At 42.3% G+C, this 27,488-nt stretch overlaps 1 protein-coding gene across 1 annotated transcript; it reads right to left on the bottom strand.

Annotated features, from left to right (window-relative positions):
* LOC134359300 (ubiquitin-conjugating enzyme E2 N) lies at window positions 1-27,488 on the bottom strand. Its single transcript, XM_063072295.1, has 4 exons — window positions 27,358-27,488; window positions 6,341-6,587; window positions 6,085-6,225; window positions 1-1,050 (listed from the first exon to the last, which is right to left on the bottom strand). Exons 1-4 carry the CDS (start codon window positions 27,388-27,390, stop codon window positions 1,001-1,003), a joined length of 471 nt encoding a protein of 156 aa, XP_062928365.1. The 5' UTR covers window positions 27,391-27,488; the 3' UTR covers window positions 1-1,000.

The following is a 27,488-nucleotide window of genomic DNA, read 5'->3' as shown; positions in this document are numbered from 1 at the left end:
TTTCTGAAACCCAATTTTTATTTCTTACATCGTGTTTTTTTTTAAAATATGCATGAAGACAAAATAGACAACATTTACATGCTCTGACTGATCACAGGTCCAAATGAAGAAATGGTCAAATTCATAGGAAGAAGTCAATGGATCTCCCATTAATAAAGGCCAATCAGCTTGAAGCACATTACTGGCACAGCTGCGAAGTTATAAAATAGCTGTCTTGGAGCACACCATAAGTGGTCTATTCACTGTGTTTGCATGCATGACCTGAACGTGATACTCTGATTTGTAATGAAAACACAACATTTATATTTCAAGGAAGTTATTTCCATTAATGAAGAGAAATGCTAAAATTTTAATTTCTTAAAATTGTATTTTCTCAGCAGAAAGATTAACACAGAACAGCAGTCAAATGGAACAAAAAAAAGTTTACTGAAACAAAGTTTTACAGAAATCTTTTCTTCCCCACACCCACACCACCCACATCCCTCCCCTATTCCCTACCCAGACAAGCTATACAAAGTCACAAGCCTTTTCAGGATCTACATTTGGGTCACAATGATGCATTTTTCTTTCTATTGACTGGATGAACTAAATCAGCTACGATGCTTAATCTACTGCACCTAAAAAAAAGTATTGGCAAAGGGCGTGATCTACTGTGTAGAAGTTAGCTGCTTTTTAAAATGCTTTCAGCATCACAAAAGATAAAAACTTATAATAGAGCAGCTAACTAAGCCTATTTTCATTCACAGTGCGAAGAAAAAAAAAACTTGTTGTCAAGGTGCACCACTGTTTTCAAATTAACTGGGGAGAAATAGAAAAAGCAAAGTGCTATAGACTCTGCTCATGCCATAATGGTGAATCTGAACATGACAAATAGTCTCTAATACGCATTTAAACACCGAGGCGTTTATTTGTCTGGGTTTATTCTGCAGTTGTCTAAGACTGTTCTTTGAATGCAATGAAAGATCTTGGCAGAGTTAGAAGAACTGAGTGGCATTCAGTTTCATCTTGAATTGCTGTTCCCACTGGCATATAGCCTAGTCCATGTTCTGGCTACAAGATAATAAAGAAAAATGTTATTTCTAAGCAAAAATTCTCACGGTTGAAATATTTTTTACACATTTCAATATCTCTGTATAGTTAGACATAATAACAAAATTAGATCGCAGCCTGGAGGATGGGGAATGGAATCCTTCAAAGCACAGTCATCAAAATAATATTCAAAGGCACACTCTTCCTCACATTTGAGTTCAGCAGTCGGTATGCCTTTGAAATATCCACCTCAGAGCTCACTGCTACACGTGTGGACTGACCCCATCGACAGCAAAATCTTTAAAAAAAAGCACCAGCAGCATCTTGTATTGAAAGTTACAGGGAATGGGGTATTCAAATCTACAAAGAACAAATGATTGCACACTTCAACTGAATTGTAACTCATTTTCTGAAACATGAGCATTGCTTTTTCAAACAGTTTCAGTAAATATTATTAAATCTAACCAAAACAAAAGATGCTTCACTGGAGCGTCAGGACAGCAACACCTCTGCCAATTATTCTAAACACTGGTGTTCCACAAGTTGCGCCCTCTTCCCTATTCCCCGGTACACCCAGACTGAGAGACCAGACTCTGCAGATAACACCAGTGTAGTAAGTTTTATTCAAACAATGTGGAGTCAGAGTACAGGAAGGAGATAAGAGAGCCTAGTGACATGGTGTCATGACAACCAATACCCTCAGTGTCAGCAAAAGAGCTGATCATCGACTTCAGGGAGCAGCATACACACAGCCCTACCTACACCAATGGTGCTTATATCACCAATAACCCATCCTGGTCAAACCATGCAGATGCCATCGCCAAGTGCCACAACGCGTCCACTTCCTCGGGAATCAAAAAAAATTGGCAAGTCGCTTTGACCCTCATCAGTTTTAAAATCAATGCACCTTAGAAAGCATCCTATCTGGATGCATCACAGCTTGGCATGGCAACTGCTCAACCCATGACCACAAGAAACTGCAGAGAGCTGTAGAAACAGGTCAGCACATCACGGACACTTGTCTTCTCTCCACAGACTGTCTATACTTCTCTCAGCCTCAGTAAAGCAAAGATCCCACCCATTCTGGAAACCCTCTTCTCACCCATCCCCTTGGGCAAAAGATACAGAAGTCTGCCAGGCTCAAGGACAGATTCTATTTCACTGACATAAGACAACCGAATGTCTCCCTAGATCTTTAAGATGGACTCAACCTCAATTTACCTCATTGTGACCTTTCACCTTACTGTCTGCCTGCAGTGCCGTCTCAACTATAACATTATTCTTCAAGTGTTTTCCTGTGTGCCACCTCAATGCACTATTCTAATTATTTTGTCTGTATGGACAGTATGCAAGTTTTTCACTGAACTTCGGTGGCAATACCAAAATTCTCTGTAGCCCAGGCCTGGGATAAATAGTGCAAGAACAAAACCTCACTGCAACTGCTTCTCCTCAAACGTCCAAACTTCCTCCCGACAAAAAAAAAATCAGATTTCAGTATTTACTCAAACAATGTGGAGTCAGAGTACGGGAAGGGTTTGAAACCCTTCATACCAAGACATTTCTCACTAACTTGGCTGTGTGTCAATTTGTAATGGTCTTTTCTGGAACTAACTCCATCTCCATGGTTAATTGTCCAATGACCATTTCAGCAGAAGCAAATTAATTTCTTCAGGTGTTATCATCCTTCACAAAAACAAGAAAATGGGAGACGAGTAGGCCACCAGGTCCCTCACACCTGCCCGTGATCCATGGTCTCAACTCTTCTGCTCACTTCCCCATAACCACAATTCATCAAATTCTAATCTGTCTCCACATATGTCCATCTAATGTCCTTCAGGAGGCAGAGAATTCCAGAGACTGACTACCCTCAGAGAGAAAACATTTCTCTGCAGCTCTGTTTTAAATGAGCAGCTACCTACGACTCCCCTACTTTTGAAAACATCTCAGCATCTACCTTGTTAAGTCACCTTAGGATCTTATACATTTGAATTCTACATTGACCCAAACCACCTAGCCTCTCTCAGCAGGACAACCAACTCATCTCAGGAATTAGCTTGGTTAGCTTTGGACTGCTTTCAATGTTACTACATTCTTTGCAGGTAAGGAGATTGAAACTATGCATAGGCCTCAACAACAACCTGTACTACTGAAACCCAGTTCTTAAATTCCAACACGTTCACAACAAAGGCCAAAAAACCAATTTGCTGACATGCCTGTTAATCTTTTGATTCATCGTTAGAAATACCTATATCCCTCTGAATTTCTCTCACTTGCAGTCTATCTCCATTTAGACCAGGGGTTCCCAACCTTTTTGTGTCATGGACCCCTGCCATTAACTGAGTGCTCTACGGATCCCAGGATGGGAACCCCTGACTTAGATAATAACCTGCCTTTTGATTCCTTTCAGCCAGGTGTATGACCTCACGTTTCCCCATTGCCAGGCTTATGCCCAATCAGCCCAACCATATCCCAGTGCAGAATCACCACGTCCTCACCACAAACAAGGCATTCTGACTACTTTTGAAAAAAAAAATTACATCCTTCCAGCCTGAAGGAAATTTATTCCAATTCCATCGTACAGACAGTTTTCAATCCAATCTAACATACCTCCTTGAATACCTTGGACTCAATTTATGCACTGGCCTCCTGTAGCACCCTGCCAAGTGCCGTTTGGAAATCTAAATGCATTAAAAATATTAGTCGCCTGCCCTACCACCAGCCTTCGTACATGGTTTGCCCTACTTTCAAATTTAGCAAAATCCTTGACCTCCTTTGTTATCCACACACTGCCGCCTTCTTATAGAATCCTCTTTCAGTTGGAATAAATTCCAGCTGAGCGTTGTTCAAACAGCTGGTCCATAAATATTGTGTACAATTGTACACAAAATTACAGGGTGCACAGAAAGGCCAAGTGCAAACAGGGGCTTTCCACTGAGGTTGGGTGAGACTACAACACAAGGGGGAACTTCTTCACTCTGAGGATGGAGAGAGTGTGGAACGCGTTGCCAGCGCACGTGGTGCTACAGGGTCAATTTCAACATTTAAGAGAAATCTGGATAGGTCCATTGATGAGAGGGGTGTGGAGGGCTATGGTCTGGGTGCAGATCAATAAGACTACCATTAAAACTGCCCCATTTCAAGTTGAAGATAGAGGTTTTGGCCCTGAGCCTGCACTTTCAAATTTCACCTGGAACTCTCCTGCACTGTTGTCAATACTTGCTTGGGGAATGTTCATCACAAGATTTCTAATCCTTCCTCATTTCTCACGACCAAATCTGAAATAGTATATTCCCGTTTAGAAACACAGAAAACCTACAGCACAATACAGGCCCTTCGGCCCACAAAGCTGTGCCAAACATGTCCTTGCCTTAAAACTACCTAGGGTTACGTATAGCCCTCTGTTTTTCTAAGCTCCATGTACCTATCCAGGAGATTAGCTTCGTAAGTAGTCATCCCCAATGCACTACACAAATTATTCTTCTACAGTACTCTTGCCAGTTTGGTTTGTCCAAACAACAAATAGATTAAAACTTCCATGACAGTTGGAGTTCAAACATTCTCTAGATATTTCCTTTTTTATGACCCTACTATTCAAATTTTGTTTTTAGCCTGACTACTTTTTCCCATCATGAATAAGATACCTATTGGTTTCTGTACATTTTCTTTTGTGTATACACCATTTTCTAAAAACTATTCTATTACAAACACAATTACACTATTACTGCCTCCAACTTCACAGCATAAATATCGATTTCTGCCCCCCCTTCCATTTCCCCATTCTGGCTCGACTCTTACCCCACTTCTCCTCAACTGCCCATGAGCTTCCTCTGATTCCCCTCCTCCTTCCCAAAACATTGATCGTTTATCCTTTCCACGGATGCTGCCTGACACGTGCCCCAGTAGAATTGTGTGTGTTACTCTGGATTTCTAGCATCTCATGTCTACTATTACAGAAGTCTTTTCATACAACGCAAGTGCTCTTTGGTGTCTCTGCAGTGGTGATACTCCTAGCTTAGGAACCAGCGGTTGCTTGGCAGGCTTTTGGACTAAACAATCCACTCTGATAGTTGAGTATTCCTAGGGGACTGATGGATTGATCAAGGTTCAACTTTTCAGTTGGTATTTGACTTATATTTCTTAAGTCCTCTCAATTTCAAATTAATGTATTGTTTTGCTCTAATGACAAACACACTATAACTGATTATTAATAACCCATTACCTGCTTTGTATCCTCTCCCAGCTTTGATATTCTTTACCACAGAAAAATGTTAGAAGCTGGATTAGGTATTACTCCAATAAATAGCTTATGCACAAGTCATCTATTTAGCTTTCTTTGTTACCGTATACTTTGGGGGCTCAAGAGGCAGTCAGGGAAGAGGCTGGGCATGAAGCACAGGAGAATGAGGGGTGATGTATAAAACAGAGACATAGATAAGGTCAATACACTGGTTCCTGATACCCCAACTCTGGGGGGGGGGCACCCGAGAGAGGGAGCAGACAGTGCAAAGGTTTAAGGGAAAAGATTTAATGGGAAGCTGAGGAGGAATTTTTCCATCCATGGGGTAATCAGCTGCTGGAGGAAATGGTTAACAACATTAAAAAATACACTTGGTCAGGTACATGGCTAGCGAAGACTTGGGGGAATAATTGGCTAAACACAGGCAAATGATACTAGCTTGAATGGGAACCTTGGTCAGCCTGGATCACCTGGGCCAAAGCGCTTGTTTCCATAGTGCTCGAGTCTGCGACTCTATACATCAGTCATATTTTGGGTGCCTATAGACTACTTGCAGCCATCTCATCTTCCCCACTATACATGATTTTAACTGATTCGACATTACCATCCATTGCCCCTAAATCACTTAACTCTGCCCTGATACCTTCCTTGATTCTAGATTATACTCCTGTGTTGCTGTCTGTGCTATCAGTTCACTTATAGGACTGCAAATGCTACATGCATTCAAGGCTGATGGAACACAGATCAAGTTCTCTAACTAGCTTTCCAATTTCTGGTATTTTTCCCCCACCCAGTAAAATATCAAATAACAAAATTACCTGTCTCTATGGCTTGGGCTTCATTGCTTTTCCACTGTTCAGCTACATCATTTGCTAATGGATCATCTGGATTTGGTGCACTTAACAATGCCTGGATCGAAAGCAGTACTGTACGAATCTGCAAAGCTGGAGACCATTTATCTATGGAATCAAAACATTACAAGACACGGGGTTAGTGCTTTTGTTAAAAACTGCACAAAAGTTGTTCTTCTGATGGAACATGAAATGAAACCAAAAAATTGAAGGCAATTATTACCTTTCAGAATATCTAAACAAATTCTGCCCAGTTTGTCTACATTTGGGTGATATATTTTAGTCATGAAACGAACTTTTGGCGCTGCCATTGGATATTCTTCTGGAAGAAATAGTTCAAGTTTAAAAGTTCCACCCTCAAACGGGGAGTCCTGCGGACCAGCTATAACAACATGAAAGTAACGTGCATTGAATTCATCTGCTTCTGCCTTTATACCAGGCACTGGCTCTGCATGTAAACGCTGAGTTTCCTGAAAATGATGAAAAAGACAACTATTAGTAAACACCAAATCACACAATTCCCCAAGTGTACTACATGCCCAATCCATGAGAAATTCCAAAATCAAGGTCAAATCTGAACAACACAATCTGTTTATTACATGCAACAGCAAATTTATTCATGGAATTAGTTACTAATAGGAAGCCCTACATGTGAACCTTTTCCAACTCAGCCAATATAAAGAGCATTACCAGAACTACTTTCAGAATGTCACCCAGACTGATGCCTCTGTGCAAGTTCAAGTGATTTCTACAGCAAAGGGTATTACTTATGAGATACAAATACCAGTTCAACTGCCTCAGAAGAATCCAATGCCATTATTTGGAGAATAGTTCCTCTGAATGTTTCCTTCACTGTTTTTATGATTGTGCAGTCTTCCACGTTCCTGCAGATAAGGTGGAGGCAGGTTCTACTGTGACCTGGGTAGATACACGGTAGGAATAAGGTTGCAAGGTAGACTTCCTGAAGTGCTCTGTTAGAGAACATGAATGGGTATGATAGGCCAAATAGCTTCCTGCTGTCTTTGATTTTTATGAATTACTTGGATGAGGAAGTGGAACAGCGGGTTAGTAAACTTGCAGATGACACAAAGGTAACATGGGACATTGATAGGTTGCAGGGCTGGGCTGAGAAAAGACAGATGGAGCACAATCTGGAAAAGTGTGAAGTGATACATTTTGGAAGGTCGAACTTGAAGGCAGAATACAAAGGTAATGGTAGGATTCTTAGTAGTGTGGAGGAACAGCGGGACCTTGGGCTCCACGCCCACTGATCCCTCCAAGTGGCCACATAGGTGGTTAAGAAAGCCTATGGTGTGTTGGCCTTTATTAGTCAGGGGTTGAGTTCAAGAGCCGCGAGGCGATGGTGCAACTCGATAAAACTCTGGTTAGACCACAGTTGGAGATGAGGGTTCAGTTCTTGTCACCTCACTGTAGGGTTTGGAAGCTTTAGACTGGATGCAGAACAGATTTATCAGGATGCTGCCTGGATTGTCTTATGGGGAAATGTTGAGTGAGCTAGGGCTTTTCTCTTTAACGTGAAGGAAGAAGAGAGGTGACTTGATAGAGGTGTATAGAATCATGAGGCATATTATAGAGTCAATGGCAGGGCAGGAATAACTAATACGAGAAGGCATACGTTTAAGGTGATTGAAGGAAAGTAAGTGTGTGTGCAGGGGGTATGTCAAGAGTTCTTTTTAAATTTACCAGAGTGATAAGTGGGTGGAAGGCACTGCCAAGGGTGGTGGTAGAGGCAGATACACTAGCGAGATTTTAGGGACACTTAGATAGGCACATGGATGAAAGAAAAACGGAGGCCTATGAGGGAGGAAAGTGGTAGATTGATCTCCAAGTAGATTTAAAGTTTGGCACAACATCGTGGGCAAAAGAACCTGCATGGCTCCATGTTCTAGCTTCTCTATAACAACATTAGCTAGATTTTAAAACTGTCGGTATTTTAGGCCATTACAACTGTTCTAAAAAAGTATGTAAAATAAAGCACAGAACAGACCCTCACAGCCCAGCAACCCACCTATTTCACTCTAGCCTAATCACAGGACCATTTACAATAACCATTTAAACTACTAGCGAGAACATCTTTAGACTGTGGGAGAAACGGGAACACACGGAGGAAAACCGCACATTCACGCAGAGGACGTACAGAGCCCTTACAGGCAGAGGTGGTGTTGAACTCTGATGCCACACACTAACACCCCTAAAGAATGTTCTTCCTTTTTTGAGAGTAAACTACAATCTGCAGTCAGTAGGTTTAATGCAAAATAAGTATTCACAAAAATGATGTTTTAGATCATTTGGTAGTCAGAACAAATAGCTACACTCAATAGTAGAGTCAAGAGAAGTGTTGGTAGGTCATATATTAAAAACATCCATAGGGATGTCATATTCAGAAAACCCCACTTACAGAAATTATTTTCTAATTAGGGGATTTCTGGCATTAGCACATTTTGGAGGAACAGTGAAACAAGAATACTTTTACATCATTATTTTTCCTTGTACATATTGCTAGCCAGTTTATACGATCTATCGCTTCAGCTGCCGGTGAATGTGCAACACACCCACTCCAGGTACAGTGCAGTGCCATGTCATGGACTAACTAGTGTCCCAAATGATAGCTAACCAGACTTTTATATTAGCTTTGCTTCCTATTTGTACTTGAAAATGATTTTGTTTTTCTTAAGTTAAAGTCTAAATAAAACTCTGCCTACATCAGTGAAAGTAAAATTCCATAGCACAGTCCAAAAGGGCTTCATTACTTATGCAGCTCACTGTGGACTCAAAGCGAAAACAAGTACACTTATGTTAATACCCACCTTCATAAGATGCTGGGTTTCAGTAACAGATCATAATTTATTGAATTTCACAAATACTTCTTAAACAGTGTTTTACAAAGTACGAAAGGCAGAAACATCAATACAGGGGGTACAGAAGCTGGTACTTTAGGCTTGGGCAGCCCTCGCATTTACAGAATATTTAAACAGCACTGCATTTCTTTTTCCAATTAGTCACACTAACATCCGGCGACAGATTTGATTTATTAAAATTCCATGGAAATCAATCCACCTCTCTCACCCCCCCAAACAAAATGCAAAACACTGGTGACAAGTAATGCATCAAGTGAAGTTTGGCTAGAAAAGAAATTCCAAGCTGAACATCATGGTGGTTGGACAGCAAGATAACCAACCACAACATTGTGTTAATTAAAACTGTGGAAACAGTAAGAAAAATGAATTTATGAACATTATACTTATAGAACTGTTTGAGTTTCAATATATACACAAATTTATACATGTCTCAAACCAACATAGCAATCTAAGGTCAAAGCAGAACATTTTACATTATCAGCTCTGAACTTCAGCCAATACATCAATAGAGATGATGCCTTCAAGAGCAAATGTAATTTTCACCCAACAGATACAGTATGAAATAGGGGCACTTTTAGCATATGAAATGTCATGTTTTGTGAAGAAAGCTTGTATTGTGCTTGGTTTAAATGATAGAGTCAGATTTAATATCACTGCCACATGTCATTAAAATGTGTTGTTTTGTGACAGCAGTACTGTGCAATACACAAAACACTAAATTACAGTAAGAAATATATACGTATACAAAAAATTAAAATTAGTACAAAAGGAGTGGGGGGAAATAGTGAGGTAGAGTACATGGGCTAATGTTCATTCAGAAATCTGATGGCAGAGAGGAAGAAGCTAAAATGCTGAGTGTTTGTTATCACGTTCCTGTACCATCTCCTGGATGATAGCAATAACGGGCATACCCTCTGCGATTGGGGTCCTTAATGATGGATGCCAGGTTCTTCCGATCCTGTGCAGGGGCCCCTCCATACCAAACAGTGATGCAACCAATTCAAATGCTCTCCAGAACACATCTGGAGAAAAATTTGCTATATTTGTGGCTAAATTTGCTGATGATACTAAGATAGGTGGAGGAGAGGGTAGTGTTGAGGAAACAGAGAGCCCAGAGAGACTTAAGATAGTTTAGGGGAGTAGGCAAAGTGGCAAATGAAATACAATGCTGGAAAGTGTACAGTCATGCACTTTGGTGGAAAAAAAAAGGCAGATGATTTAGATGGGGAGAGAATTCAAAATGCAGAGACGCAAAGGGACTTGGGAGTCCTCATGCAAGATACCCTAAAGGTTAACCTCCAGGTTGAGTTGGTTGTGAAGAAGGCGAATGCATTGTTAACATTCAATTCTAGAAGTATAGAATATAAGAGCAGGGATATGATGTTGAGGCTCTATAAGGCACTCGTGAGACCACACTCGGAGTATCGTATGCAGTTTTGGGCTCCTTATTTTAGAAAGGATATACTGACATTGGAGAGGGTTCAGAGAAGATTCACAAGAATGATTCCAGGAATGAAAGGGTTACTGTACAAGGTACGTCTGGCAGCTCTTGGGCTGTATTCCTTGGAGTTCAGGAGAATGCGGGGACAGGGGGGATCTCATAGAAACACTCCAAATGTTAAAAGGCCTAAACAGATTAGATATGGCAAAGTTATTTCTCATGGTAGGGGATTCTAGGTCAAGAGGGCACGACTTCAGGATTGAAGGATGTCCTTTTAGAATTGAGATGTGGAGAAACTACTTTAGTCAGAGGGTGGTAAATCTGTGGAATTCGTTGCCAAGAGTGGCAGTGGAGGCCAAGTCTTTGGGTGTATTTAAGGCAGCGATAGATAGGTTCTTGATTAGCCAGGGAATCAAAGGGTATGGGGTGATGGCAGGGTAGTGGGGATGCCTGGAAGAATTGGATTAACCCATGATTGAATGATGGAGCAGACTCGATGGGCTGAATGGCCTACTTCTGCTCCTATGTCTTATATGGTCCTCAAACACCTAATGAAATACAGCTGCTGTCATGCCTTCTTTGTAATTGCATCAATATGTTGGGCCCAGGATAGATTTTCACAGCGGTCGACACCCAGGAACTTGAAACGGCTCACCCTTTTCACCGCTCGATTCCTTGATGAGGTGTGTCCCTTGACTTTCCCGTCCTGATGAGCATAATCAATTCCTTGGCCGTACAGATGTAGAGTGCAAGGTCATTGTTGCAACACCACTCAAACAGCTGATCTATCTCACTCCGGTACACCACCTCCATACCACTGAAATTCTGCCAATGTATTGTATCACTGGCAAAATTTATAGATAGAGTTTAAGCAGTGCCTTGCCAGTCATGTGTGTAGAGAGAGGGAAACAAGGGGCCGAGGTGCACTGGTGTTCTCAGTCAGGAGGTGTTACTTCCTATCTGCACTGACTGTAACCGCCTAATCAGGAAGCCATTTTAGGTTAACCTCATCTCTTCAAAGCAAAAATTAATTTGCCTGAGCCAAAGCAAAACAGACAGTATTTCCCAAATATGTGCATTCTATTTCAATTAAATTTAATGAAACTTTGCTATATACTAAATAAAACAGGTTTTTAGTTCAGCAAATCAAATACAGAATACCAAAACTGAATCTTCAACTAGTCTCCAGCACTTAAGATTTATATCTACATAAACAATCTGCGCCAGGTTACACTGGCATTAAAACAGCATCTCTACTCATTTAGATATCTGTAGAAGTATTTAAAATGTTAAAGTAATTAATAAGCTTGAACACTTAGATTTGGGAAGTTCGTCTGATTTAAAATAGACAGTTGGACGGGTCAGGATATGGCTTATCTAGCTGTCAAGCATTCTCTTAAACTTTTTTAAAAATGCCCAGGACTTGTCATGGTCTCTCCAAGCAACTAGGTCAACAAGGATTGACGATTTAAGTGTGCAAATTGGTACTATAGGATTAATAGAAATGAAGATCAAGGTCAACACCAAGTGCAGGGAAATTGTTCATTATATTTTCCCCCCCAAAAAAACAACAGGCAACTATAGTTTAAAAAAAATAATTTAGTAGCAATTTAGTGGATGTTGTTTGAAGAAACAGAATAAAATTGAACTACAGAGAAATCAGGTAGTTTGGAAGTCGAGATAGATGTGGATTTTAATTCAGTCTCAAATACACTGAGCATATAGAAATGTAGCTAGAACTTGGCATTCTCAAACAGTACACATATACAAGACAGCCACGACAGATGTAACTATTCCTTTGAGCCAAAACTTGAGCACTCTGAGTTAAAGACCCCAGGTACACATAGAGAGAATAGGAAGTGGCTTTGGAATATACTGAAATGATCGCCTGGAAGTAATAAAGGCAAAGAACCAGAGTCAAATTGACAGTTGTATGGTTTAGAATTAGGGAAAGTGACATTACCCACACTCCACTGCACATCAATGGCTCCGCTGTGGAACCAGTGAACAGCACAAAGTTTCTTGGTGTGCACGTAACAGGGTGATCTAACCTGACCTACGCACCACCTCACTAGTGAAAAAGACACAGCTGCAGGCAGCAAGGCATTGGACTGCAAGAACCTCAGAGGATAGTAAAATCTGCTGAGAGGACCACTGGGTTCTCCCTTCCCCCATCTGTGGCGTTTACCGGGAGCACTGTGGACACTGTTGGGGATCCCTACCACCCACCTCATGATCCCTTTGACCCACTACCATCTGGAACGAGATACAGGATTGCCAGGCTGGGTAACAGCTTCTTCCCTCAGGCTGTGAGAGTAATGAATACCCTACCACCACCGAGGTCTTGTCACTAGGACAGTGAGCTATTTATCCGTGCTGTATACTACATGCATTTTGAATTGTACATTATGAATTTATTCATGGTAATATTTTGTTTGATATGCTGTGTAGTATATGTATTGTGAGACCAACATGGTCCAGAGGAACGTTGTTTCATTTGGTTGTATATACATACAATTACATGGCAGCAAACCTGAACTTGAACAGTAGTGATATGAGATATGCGATGGGAGACTCAAGGCAAAAAGGATAAAGGTACCAAGCCTGCAGCTCAGCGGAACCAGGATCTCTGCTGGATCTGATACTTGCCATTTGATATTTTACAAAATCAGTTATGCCCAATAAAGTCTACAACAGGGACACCAAGTGCAGAACTTCCTCTATTGGCCAAGACACAGAACATCAGGAGGGAATTAGGGCAAAACTCCATAAAACACCACTTATGCAATATCTGAAATCCCATGTGGCTCTAGTTACCACATAACAGGAGAAATGTAACCACTGTATACAATTTAGAAGCTCAGATAAAGAGTCCTTTCAATCTCTCTTTGCTTAACAGAAGTCAAAGAATCAAAACAGTCGTTACGTAAGTAAGCAGAAGAGATTTTTCCAAGCAGAGGGTAGGTAGAAAGGAATTCTGAACTTTAAATCCCCAAAAATAGAGACATATTACAAAGGATAACGGTGCTTCAAAGTACAGGGCAACAAAGGACAGGTCCAAAAGAGTGTTAACTTTTTTTTGGAGTACCATTTAGTGAAAATTCAAAGTGACAGGTTGCATGAAATAACTATGATTAAGTATACTGCAAGTAGAGGAAAAGAAGTTTAAATGTAAAATTGAGTGATTATGTCAAGCAATTTACATGCAATCAATAAAATGTAAAAAAAAAGTTACATCTCATCCTAGAAATTCAGTCATGGGAACTAAGCAAATCATAATTTAATGCTTTCTACTTTTATAGTAATGAAGACATCACGGAAGGACAAACATATTTTATAATCCAGTACGTAAAGTTCCCATGACATCCACCAAAGCATCATTGCTATGACTAGAGAATGACAAACATCATAACCCATCTGTTGTGTTGCCTGGCACTTCCATCAGATCAGTTCAGTTAGCCACAAAGAGTCCTTTCCAGCTCAAATATAGAACAGTTGGACTGGAGACCCTCACTCCTGTTCCAAACCCACACAAGCAAGGCTTTTCAGAGTGTTTAGAGCAAATGACAAGAAATCTACTAAAAAAAAGGCTTGAAAACAAATGCAAAAATTATTGTTCAGCCTAGAATGAGACCAAAAAAAACTAAACTATTACCAGGGATAAAATTATGTACAGTAGAAAACTGGGTTATTAGCATGAAAATTGAGCTATTTTCATTAGCAACTAGCACGAGCTGGTGCTTATACTGTGTGCTTCCACCCATTTCAAAGACATTACAGTAATAGGTAAAGGCAAGTAAAAAGGAATATATATTTTGTTGAACAGCGCGGTACCATAATGGCGAGGGGAATGCTATTACAGCAACAGCAACCCGAGTTCAACTCCACTGCTGTCTGTAAGGAGTTTGTACATTCTCCAACTTTGTGTCTCCCCTCTGGGTGCTCCGGTTTCCTTCCACTTTCCAAAATTGTACAGGTTAGTAGATTAATTGGTTATGTGGTTGTATATTGGACTCAGACCGGAAAGGCCTGTCACATCTCTAGATAAAATGAATAAGCAGCCACTTGCCTCATCTGATTTCTGTGTAAGATTTGCTGTTCCTTTGGCCCTACAGATTTGTATTATTTTTTTACAGAAAAAAAAATTGATGTACCCAACCCTATCGAGTCTCCTTTTTCTACAGGAGTCCCGTCAAAGCCAAAGATGATTACTTCAAATGGAGGTACAAACAGCTGCAGATACTGGAAAACTGGGACAAATTAATAACCTGCTCGAAGAACTCAGCATGTGAAGCAGTATCTGTGGCAGCAGAGCCAAGAGAGTAGAGAGAAGGCATCCAGTACGTAGAGAGAAGTGAGACGGAAGCTCATAAGCGAAAGGTGGAACCAGATTTGCGAGAGAGGTGGTGGGCAGGTAGAGCCAGAGGGATGATGGGTAAATGGAGAATTATGAGAGGGCGGATAAGTTAGGTTTCAAAACAACTAAGATAATAAGGGATACGAGTTCAGGACTCTCAATACATGTGTTCTTGCTGCAGATAACTTTTTTTCAATCTCTTTATTGATTTTAGAATATATAAACAAAACATAGCAATGATACAAATAATAGGAGATAAATTGTTACACTTACAAACAGTAATTATAAAGTCCAATATTGAAATTTGACAAAGCTCCCAATCATGTAAAACTAACAACGGATAAAACAGATCAAAAAAAACTAAAAAAAAAGCATGAAAAAGAAAAAAAAACCAAAACCAAAAAGAAAACCCCAACCCAAAAGAAAGACAAAATTAATCAACTAAACTAAAATACTTGGGCAAATCTAAGAACTTAAAAATGAAAAAGAAGAAAACCTCAGTGCCAACGACTCCATTCCCCTCCAACAACAATACAGAGAAATAGAATAGGTTTGGAAATAAAGATATTACATTAAGTGAAAATGCTGAATGAATGGCCTCCAAGTTTTTTCAAACTTGATGGAAGGGTCATAAACTGCACTTCTAATTTTCTCCAAATTCAAACACACCATAGTTTGTGAAAACCAATGAAATACCTTAGGAGGATTAATCTCTTTCCAATTCAATAAAATAGACCTTCTGGCCATTAAAGTAAGAAATGCAATCATTCTTCGTGATGAAGAGGTTAAATTATTTAAATCTATCATTGGTAGTCCAAAGATAGCAGTAATTGGATGAGGTTGTAAGTCTATATTTAGGACCGTTGAAATAATATCAAAAATATCTTTCCAATATTTCTCCAACAGGGGACATGACCAAAACATGTGGGTTAGAGAAGCTATCTCGGAATGACATCTATCACATATTGGATTAATATAAGAGTAATAACGAGATAGTTTATCTTTGGACATATGAGGCCTGTGCACTACTGTAAACTGTATCAACCTATGCTTAGCACATACAGAGGATGAATTCACCAACTGAAGAATTTTTTCCCATTTTTCAGTCGGTATATTAATCTCAAGTTCTCTTTCCCAGTCAGCTTTAATTTTATTAGAAGCATCAGGACATAGATTCATAATTATATTATATATAATTGCTACTACACTTTTCTGAGAGAGATTTAAATCTAAAATTTTTTCCAAAATATCCGTTGGATATGGATGTGGGAAGTTAGGGGTAACAGTAATTAAAAAATTCCTAATCTAAATATTCCTAAATGTAAATATCTGAAAAAATGAGATCTGGGTAAGTTATATTTATTAGAAAGTTGATCAAAAGACATAAAACAATTATCCATAAATAAATCGCGAAAAGATATTATACCTTTAATTTTCCAATCAGAGTAGGCTTGATCCATCGTGGAAGGTTGAAAAAGAAAGTTTGACAAGATAGGGCTTGCTAGGATAAATTGATTAAACCCAAAAAATCTTCGAAATTGAAACCATATACGTAAAGTATGCTTAACTATTGGGTTATTCATTTGTTTATATAATTTAAAAGAAGTAAAAGGAAGTGAAGTTCCTAAAACCGAACCCAAGGAAAGCCCTTGTAATGAATTAGATTCAAGATTTACCCAATGAGGTACATCCAGATCTCGTAACCAAAATTTTAAATATCGAATATTAATTGCCCAATAATAGAATCTAAAATTCGGGAGGGCAAGCCCTCCCTCCTTTTTAGACTTCTGTAAATACCTTTTACCTAACCTAGGATTTTTATTCTGCCAAATACATGAGGAAATTTTTGAGTCTACATTATCAAAAAAAGATTTTGGGATGAAAATTGGGACTGATTGGAATATATACAAAAATTTAGGCAAAATGATCATCTTAATAGCATTAATCCGACCAATCAAAGACAAAGAGATTGGCGACCATTTGGTAAATAACAGTTTAATCTGATCAATTAAAGGTAAAAAATTAGCTTTAAATAAATCTTTATATTTTTTCGTAATTGTTATCCCTAAATATATAAATGAATCATTAACCAGTTTAAATGGTAAAAATCGATAAATAGGTACATGCTTATTTAAAGGGAATAATTCACTCTTATTAAGATTCAATTTGTAACCAGAGAAGTTACTAAATTGAGCTAACAGATCTAAGATAGCAGGAATTGACTTCTCCGGGTTAGAGATGTATAACAACAAATCATCTGCATATAATGATAACTTATGTATTTCGTTCCCACGGGTAATACCAACAATATTTGGCGAGTTACGAATAGCAATTGCTAAAGGTTCAAGAGCAATATTAAATAGCAAAGGACTAAGAGGGCAACCTTGCCTAGTGCCACGAAAAAGACGAAAAAAGGGAGATCTATAATTATTTGTACAAACCGAGGCTACCGGGGAGTAATATAACAATTTAATCCAAGATATAAATGTCAAATTAAAATTAAATTTCTCAAGAACATTAAATAAATAAGGCCATTCGACTCTGTCAAAAGCTTTCTCAGCATCTAAAGAGATAATACATTCCGGGGTGGTAAATGAAGGGGTATAAACAATATTCATTAACCTCCTAATATTAAAGGATGAATAGCAATTCTTAATGAATCCGGTTTGATCCATGGAAATAATTTGAGGTGTAACACCTTCTCCAATCTAGTTGCTAGAATTTTTGAAAAAATTTTAGAGTCTACATTCAAAAGAGATATCGGTCTGTATGATGTACAATCAGTAGGATCTTTATTCTTTTTAAGAATTAAGGAAATAAAGGCTTCATAAAACGATTGTGGTAATTTACCTAAGCTGATTGCTTCCTTGAATATTCTAGACAACTTAGAGGAAAGAATGGAGGAAAAAATTTTTTAAAAATTCCACTGTAAACCCATCCGGACCGGGTGCTTTACCAGAATTCAAAGATGAAATTGCAGTTATTATTTCTTCCTCTGAAATGGAAGTTTCTAATGATAGGGACTCTTCGGGTGATAATTAGATAACTTAATTTTAAAACATAACAGGCATGTATAACATTAATTACCACAGGATCCTCAATCAAACTTGGATCTTCCAGTACAGGGCCTGATCATCTGACCTGCTCCTAAAGTATCTGGCTTCCCTCTCACTCCCTCTTAGAGATTTGCCATTTGCTGACCCAATCCTGGACTCGCTCGTTTTTGCAGCACACCCTGTAATCCAACCAACTTTACAAGGCTGCAGCAATAATGTGCCGTGTCCATGGGAATAATTTGCAGCACTAGAACCTGCCAATTTGGCAAGTAATGTTTAACTGTCTCGTAATATGGCACATCTTTCCAAGCATTTGTTATTATCACCATGTCACCATTTAGAAATTCCAGCAATTCTTCTATCCTTCTCTGCACTCTATTTGTGTGTACATTTCCTTGCTTTACCTTCACTTCTCCAGGCTCAGTTTCATGAGTAAAAACCCAGGACCAATCCTTGCAGGGAAGCACAACCTAGTCTAAGCGACTATCCTTTGCTCTCTTTCATTCTTTTAAAAAAAGTGATCTGATAACCATACAGTAATCTACCCAGCAATTCAAAATACCCCCACTTTCAAGCTTACTTTGCTATAGACTTTAAAAACCTCAAATAAATGGCATGTTGATTTATACCTGCCAACAATTTTAGTTAGTCAGGGCTCAAAGCTATTTAGGAGCCATCCTCACTTTTAAATATTTTCCATCTGGATTCTAATTCTCCACTTTTTAAAAAAAGTTTTAGTATTTTTCCCCATTAATCAGATGTTTACAATTCCTATTCATTATTTAATTAAACAGAAAAATTGTAGCTGTTTAGCGGCTAATCACTGCACTACAGGAAGGATGTGGGGGCTCTGAAGAGGGTACCGAAGGTTTACCAGGATGTTGACTAGATTTAAGTGCATTCATTATCTACAAGGAGAGAATGGACAAATTTGGAATTGGAGACCGAGGGGAAACCGGACAGAAGTGTACAAAATTGTGATAATCTGAGCCCTACCCAGGACAGAAATATCAAATACAAGAGAGCAGAGTTTTAAGGTGAGAGGAGGAAGGTTTCAGAGGCAAGCTTTTTTTTAAAAAAACTAGTTCACATTGTCATCACGATTGGCCAAAAGGTCTGATTCTGCGATGAGTTCTATGTAACAATCTAAAAACTAGTGTTTCTATCATCTCCAATGGTTGCTTATGTATCAGCACAATACCACAACCAAGTTTTAAAAATTACACTCACAAGTAATTCTATTTCTCACTGAATTTTTCTAGCTTGTCTTGTTATCTGCAGGTCAAAACATTTACTTTCTATATTCAGTGATTTAATTTTGTAATTTTTCTTTAAAAATATTCAATTTGTCCTTTGTCAAATACTAGTTGAATGTCCTTTTATTTATCCACAATCATTTTGTTCATCTGTCTTTTAGTAGAATTATTTTTTATCATTGCCTTTGATCATCTTCAAAGATATTTTTAAATTAACTTTTAAGATTTTCTCTCCACTTTCAGATTCACACAATTTTCTCACTTACAGTATGTCACGTAAACATTAATTTTGAAGTGTATCGCTTGAGATATTTACGACATAGAGCATTTACAACTGAAACCTGGGTCAGCAAGCCAAGGGAGCCATTTAGGCTAATGCTACTTCAGTTTGCAATGGGTTGAGGCATTTTAAGAGAACGAATTTAGGTAGTTCAGATGAATTTAGGTAGAATTTTCTATTACTTTTATTGATCAATGCCCATGCCCCTTTCTACCATCCTCTGTTCACCTTCCTCATCACACTGGCCTGGCTGCCACAACCATTTCTTCTCAGAAGTTTCAAACAGTCACATCCCAATTTAAACTCTAATCAAAAATAAAATCCTCCAGCTCAGCTGACATCACAGAATCTGGAATGTTCTTACTTTTCACACACGTGCCCACTTTTACTTCAGGCACATTCAAACTGATTCTCTGTTCTGGTCTATTCTCCTCCCAATAAAAATGTCTCCTAGACACTTCTCCAGGTTCGATTCCATTTACCAGGCTTTATTGCATATTGGGTTTCCTTAAGGTTGCCATAACTTGGTGTGGGTCAGTGGGGGTGGAGCTCCCACTACCTATTAAATGCTCTCAATGGCATGTGTCTCAAATAGCTTCTAACAACCAATCCAGTCCCTGGCCTTCACGTGTGATTTAGCTACTAAGCCCTGGCAGATTGGGCAAAGGCAGGTTACTGGCACTTTAAAACCGGTCACTCCAGGTACATGAGGCTTATTAGCTGTGGCTGGCAGATCATCTAGAAGGAAAACTCTGACCTTAAACCTCCAATGACCTGCAGCTATGGGGAAGGCTTCAGGAGTAAACCCCGAGGAAATATACCTTGGCAGTACTACATTGAGTTCAATGCCCACTGGCAACTCCTGCAATGCGGCTGGTGCTAAGCTTTTCCTTGGAATTCATCAGCTGCTGGGGGTGGAGGTGGGAAACAGAAGAGGTTGGGGGACCCTGCTGCATGAGCAACAGCTTGCTCCAAGTATTGTACTGCTCTGGTTTGTGTACCGACTGAACATAAGACAGCTAGGACACAACATCCATGGTCGACCTGACCATCGGAGGGCTTCATTGTATAATTACATAATCCATTGAATGTCATACAACAAACTGCAGCTTTCTACCATATCACATTTTCAATCTCAGTACCTGCAAAAGCCTTTGTCACAACTCGTATGTTTAATCAAGTCATGAATGTCAAAGCACAAAATTTTCTCTTCAGATATCTACAGCATACAGTTCTCCAGATACTGATGTGCCCTTTCTGACAGGAAATTTTAGACCAATTCACATTCCTGGTTTTCTGTTATGGAGACATTGCACTGGCCTAAAAAAAGTCTAATCAGACAGCTGCTAAGCAAACCAGTGAGAGTGACACTGATTTACACTGGGATCTTTCTTCAAAGATGGTTGCGGGAATCACTGATAACTATTAAATAACGGCTTCACCTGCAGCTGTACTTAAACCAAACAGTATTAGTACTTGGGCCTCTCCAATAACTGTCTGAGGTCTTGATTTTCAAATGCTGTTTTCATTAGCAGACCAAAAGTTGAGCGTGTACTTCACAAATGTTTTGCTATCCAAATTATTGTGTGCAAATGATTGAGAAGATCTGAGGGGGGCGGGGGGTCATTACTATTAATTTACAGTTATTACAGTCACAACGAAACACCTACTCTGTATGGTCTATTCTATTGCCTTCAAAGCAGAAAAGGTTCATCACCTTGACCCCAGAGATAAAGGGGCTGTTTTCTGTAGAACAATGAGGTGAACTGTACATATTTCTGATAGTTTAAAAGATGATTAAGGAAGATAGAGCTATATAAAACTTCGGTTGAGCCTCTTTGGTTCCTGTACTGTACTTTTTTTTTAAATGGTCCATAATCTTACCAAAATATACAAGATTCTTAGAGGGCTTTGCACAGTACTTGATGCGATGCTTAAAATCAAGAACTAGGGATCAGAGTCTCAGACTAAAGCAAAGCATATCCAAGGCTGAGACAAAAAAGAATTTCCTGTGCGGGTGACGAACCTCTTTACACAAAACATGCTTATGACTCAGTATTTAAGACTGATGACTTTTTCGTTAGTACAGGAATCAGGCACAAAGGCAGAGTTAAGTCTAACCAAAAAAAAAACCAAGGCGTGCTTAAGAGCCTGAATTCAAGCTCATTTTGTGTGTACTGAATAGCTGAACTACTTGAGATCCACATTCCTTAAATAGGTTCATTTGTCTTGATGTTAAATTGAGATAATTATTAAAATTATTAATTATTAGCAATTAATTAAATCGTTGCTTTATTTTGCACTGATTTAATTCTTATTTGACATTTCAATTAACTACAGCTAACAAAAGCAATTAACACAGTATAAATTTATTCTTTAACCCCAAGTTTGATCTCAGCTCCTCAAAAGGCCATCTCAAACCCTAAATGAACGGAAGAAAAGCTGTCCGGGAGTCTCCGAACCTTAAGCATTCATGCAGTGACATGCAGTCCACCCCTGCCTATGCAAACTAATGGAAGCTGGCTCACTACATGACATAAATCTAGAATAAAAAGCAGAAAATGCTACAAACACTGAGATCCAGCAGCGGTAAGCAATGGAATAAACTCCACCCCCCCCCTTCATTCTTCCATGGTCTTCTGTCCCCTCCTATCAAACTCCCCCTTCTCCAGTCCTGTATCTCTCTCACCAATCAACTTTCCAGCTCTCTACTTCATCCTCCCCCTCCCAGTTTCACCCATCACCTTGTGTTATCTCTCCCCTCTCCACCTTTTAAATCTACTCATTTATTTTTCTCCAATCCTCGATGGGGGGGTGGGGGGGTCAGAGAAGAGATCCTTCTTGGTTGACAGCTGTGACTAATAAGGCCCCAGCTATGCACAATCTCAAATGATTAGACTGAGGGGAGATTTATTAGAGGATGTTAGGGCTTCAAAGGCGCATGGACAAACTGAATATGTAAGAACATGAAAATGGAATATAAAGTGCAAAGTTACGCACTGCAGTGCACGAACTTTCAGAGACTTGCAAAGCTTACATTCAAAGGGGCCCAGATGTGCTTGTATACAGGTTAATGAAAGACCATGCAAAAGCAATTTGGAAGGCGAATACATATTACCCTTTATTATGAGAGGATTTGTATACTGCATTGTAAAGAACCTTAGCAAAATCACACCTGGAATACTGGAAAGAAATTTGTTCTTGCCAAAGGACTGCGGTGAATATTCAGCAGTTTGGTTTCAGAGCATGTTTGCCATAGTTTTAGAGCTCTTTCAACAATTCCTCCAGGGCTTTACAGACTGGATGCAGTAAGGGTATTTCCACTGGCCGAGAAGTACAAAACTCAGAATAAGGGAGAGGCCATTTAGGATCAAAATTTGAAATCCCTCAAATTAAAAGGGCAGCAAGTCTTTAGAATTTTATACCCTGGAAGACTGTGGAACCTCAGTTAGTAGCTTCATTCCCAAAACAGATCCAAAGATTGCTGGATATCAAGGGAATCGATGGGTATGAAGAATATGCTGGAAAGGGCACGGAGTGAGGTTAAATGAATGGCAGAGCAGGCATGGAGAGACAGGTCTGTCCACTATTTATATATTAACCTTCTTCTGGAAAGTCACAGATGAATCAGGGACAATCAACATAGATTTGTTGTGAGAAGGTCACTTTTGACAAGCTCAACCTACATTTCTTAAGCAGGTTACAGCAATTGATGAAGGCAGTACAATTGTGCAATCTACATGGACTTTAACAAGCATTCTGATGGAACGGTGAGGAGGATTGCAATGGGAGAGAGTGACAAATTGGATTTGAAATCTGTTCAGTGACCGAAAATAAAAGGTAATTAATAACTAATATGCTTCCTTGTGACTAGAAGACCATTACCAGTGGAGCTCCAGTGGTCAATACTTAATTCCTTGCTTCCTGTGACATTAACTATTTGCAAATAGGTAAGAGGGGCATGGAAGTTATGGTCTGGGTGCAGGTAGATGGGACAAAGCAGTAAAGTGGGTTAGCACAGACTAGACAAGCCAAATGGCCTAAAGAAGATTGGGTGACTGGCAGGAGACAAAGACTGGGAATAAAGAGGATTTATTCTGGTTGGCTGTCAGAAGCTAATATTTCCATATAAACCGAAACCTACCCCACCCAGCAGTAATTATTCCAAAATTTACTTTTTCCATGGAAATAATTCAAAACATGTGCAACTCAGGTGGTGAATGATTGGGTTGAGCTGTTCTCCAATGAGGGCAATTTAGAGAAGTTATTTTCTCCATGTATGCCTACCCCCAAGTCTCAATAAAACTCAAATGCCCAAGCAACCAATCAGCCTGTTCCATCATGGGTACAGCTCTTCCCACAAGGACATTTACAGGAAGCAATGTCACAGGAAGACAGCATTCAGAATAGGAATCAGGTTCATTATCACTGAAATCCGTTATAAAATTTGTTGATTTGTGGCAGCAATATAGTGCAAGAAATCTGGCGAAAGAGGGGAAGAAGCTGTTCTGAAAGTGTGGAGTGTGCGTCTCTAGACTCCCGCACCTCCTCCCTGAAGGTAGTAATGAGAAGGCATATCCTGGAAGGTGTACCATCACCATCCAGACCATGCAATCTTCTCCATGCTGCTATTAGGTAGGAGATGCAAGACAGTCAAAACCCTAGACTTGTCATGTATAATGAACTCCACAGATTCACTCCCCTCTGGATAAATATATTTCTTCTTTCATCTAAGGACATCGCCTAAAAACAGAGATGAGGAGGAATTTCTTTAGCCAGAGGGTCACGTCTCTATTGAATTCTTTGCCACGGACCACTATGGAGGCCAAGTCATTGAGTATCTTTACCGCAGAGGTTGATGGGTTCTTGATTAGCAAGGGCGCCAAAGGTTACAGGGAGAAGGCAGAAGAACACGGTTGATAGGGATAATAGATCAGCCATGATGGAATGGTGGAGCAGACTTGATGGGCCAAATGGCTTAATTCTGCTCCTATGTGTAAACAAAGAATTAAATGTTGTACATTCCCATCCCTCCAAGCTGTACATACACTTCCAGGTAGGCATACATTTGATTCCGGGGAAACAAAGTGAATCAATTGTGCATGACACTTCTATGCTGACTGCAGATGGGCCTTTCCAACATGCAATAACCAATACAAGGGATGGTACCTTCAAAGATATGTACACTGAACTGTCATGTTAACTTAGCCTGTCAGCTTGGATTTTCCCCAAATATCTGAACTGTCAATTCTGCAAGTCACACTACATCAATTTCACTTCAGGTGCATTTGAATGTTTAGAAACTCAAATTATGAATACAAAAATTAACTGCTCAAATGCAGTTATTTGAACTTCAATAGAATAGTCCCTCCTTGTACGCCAAGATCATCCATCTTCGTCAATTGCTTTCAGCAGAACGGTCATGTGAAACGGGATTTAAAACATCACAGTGACATTAACCCACTAACACCCCATCCGACAAAGCAGGAAGCCAATGAACTGCCTTCTCCAGAGGGCGGGCGGGCAGAACATTTCCAGAAGCTTCAGTCGCAGCCACAGTGGTCACTTCATGTGGCAGGAGCCATTCACGCCCGACAAGCCAACGAGCAGCCCCGCGCAGGCAGGCAGGCGGACGCCGCACCTACTCCCAGCTCCAGGCTGCGGCCTCCACCCTCCCCACCCGGCCGGTGACGTCAGCGGCTCGGGCCTGACGACCGGCAGCACGTCCGCCCCGTCTCTATGGCAACGTCTCCCCCCCGCCCCACCCGTCTGTCCCCGGGACACTGCGCTCAACTTTTCACCGGGAAGCTTCGGCCTCGCCGTGTCCCCACACTGCTGGCCTGCGCCCCGGCCCCGGCCCCGGCCCACCCTCACTCTCCGCCCCCCCAGCCCATCCTCACCCCTCCCCCCGACCTGTCCCTCCCCGGGCCCACCCTGACACTCTTCTTCCCCCCCCCTCCCACCGGCCTACCCTCACACTGTCCCTCCCCAGCCCATCCTCCCCCCTCCCCCCGACCTGTCCCTCCCCGGGCCCACCCTGACACTCTTCTTCCCCCCTCCTCCTCCCACCGGCCTACCCTCACACTGTCCCTCCCCAGCCCATCCTCCCCCCTCCCCCCGACCTGTCCCTCCCCGGGCCCACCCTGACACTCTTCTTCCCCCCCCCCACCGGCCTACCCTCACACTGTCCCTCCCCAGCCCATCCTCCCCCCTCCTCCCGACCTGTCCCTCCCCGGGCCCACCCTGACACTCTTCTTCCCCCCCCCCCACCGGCCTACCCTCACACTGTCCCTCCCCAGCCCATCCTCCCCCCTCCTCCCGACCTGTCCCTCCCCGGGCCCACCCTGACACTCTTCTTCCCCCCCTCCCACCGGCCTACCCTCACACTGTCCCTCCCCAGCCCATCCTCCCCCCTCCCCCCGACCTGTCCCTCCCCGGGCCCACCCTGACACTCTTCTTCCCCCCCCTCCCACCGGCCTACCCTCACACTGTCCCTCCCCAGCCCATCCTCCCCCCTCCCCCCGACCTGTCCCTCCCCGGGCCCACCCTGACACTCTTCTTCCCCCCCCCCACCGGCCTACCCTCACACTGTCCCTCCCCAGCCCATCCTCCCCCCTCCTCCCGACCTGTCCCTCCCCGGGCCCACCCTGACACTCTTCTTCCCCCCCCTCCCACCGGCCTACCCTCACACTGTCCCTCCCCAGCCCATCCTCCCCCCTCCTCCCGACCTGTCCCTCCCCGGGCCCACCCTGACACTCTTCTTCCCCCCCCCTCCCACCGGCCTACCCTCACACTGTCCCTCCCCAGCCCATCCTCCCCCCTCCCCCCGACCTGTCCCTCCCCGGGTCCACTCTCATTACCCCCCCCGGCCCACCCTGACACTCTTCTTCCCCCCCCCCACCGGCCTACCCTCACACTGTCCCCCCCGTCCACTCATCCCCCCCAGCCCATCCTCACTCCTCCCCCCGAGTCCACTCTCATTGCCCCCCCCTTGACCCACCCCCCCGGCCCACCCTGACACTCTTCTTACCCCACCCCGCCTATCCTCACACTGTCCCCACCGTCCACTCATTCCCTCCCCAGCCCATCCTCCCCCCTCCCCCCGACCTGCCCCTCCCCGGGCCCACCCTGACACTCTTCTTCCCCCCCCTCCCACCGGCCTACCCTCACACTGTCCCTCCCCAGCCCATCCTCCCCCCTCCCCCCGACCTGTCCCTCCCCGGGTCCACTCTCATTGCCCCCTCCCCTTGACCCACCCTCACACTCTTCTTCCCCCCCCCACCGGCCTACCCTCACACTGTCCCCCCCAGCCCACCCTCACCCCTCCCCCCGACCTGTCCCTCCCCGGGTCCACTCTCATTACCCCACCTTGACCCACCCCCCCGGCCCACCCTGACACTCTTCTTACCCCACCCCGCATACCCTCACACTGTCCCCCCCGTCCACTCATTCCCCCCCCAGCCCATCCTCACTCCTCCCCCCGACCTGTCCCTCCCCGGGTCCACTCTCATTGCCCCCTCCCCCTTTACCCACCCTCACACCCCCGAACGGCCCGCCCTCCTGCCCCCCCCCGGTCCACTTTCACTCCCGCCCTCGACCTGTCTCTCCAGCCCACCCTCACACTCCTGAAATCCCCTCCCGGCCTACCTAGCCTCACACTCTTCACTCCTGAACCATGCCCCCCCCCCAGCGCATCGTCACACCCATCGATCTATCCCCGGAACCCCTCTACTCGCCGAGCTGCTGCGGTCAACACTACGCCCCCGCTTCCCCTCAGTCATCTCGGTGTGCCTACTGAGCCGGCCCCGCGGAACACCAGGCCGCCCGGCGCCATGTCGACGCCATGAGGCTTCCCTATCGCCTCACTCGCTGAAAGCGGAAGTGGTTTCGCCAGGGGCCGAGAGAAAAACCCCGGACCGTCTACAACAGGTATTTAGTTTAATGGGAGGCCCGGTTTCCCGGCCGCCGTACCTTGGTGATTCGCCTGGGAAGCATGCCCGCCATTCTGGTCGATGTCTGCCCACTCTCCGGCCTTCCTTTCTCTCCCCACCGAACTGCGAGGGAAGCAGAGTCGCTCGCTTCTCTCCGCACCCTTCCCCCAC

Source organism: Mobula hypostoma, chromosome 20, assembly GCF_963921235.1.
Source record: "Mobula hypostoma chromosome 20, sMobHyp1.1, whole genome shotgun sequence".
NCBI lineage: Eukaryota > Metazoa > Chordata > Chondrichthyes > Myliobatiformes > Myliobatidae > Mobula > Mobula hypostoma.
Note: the sequence above shows the minus strand (reverse complement) of the source record. Positions and strands in the feature narration are given on the sequence as shown.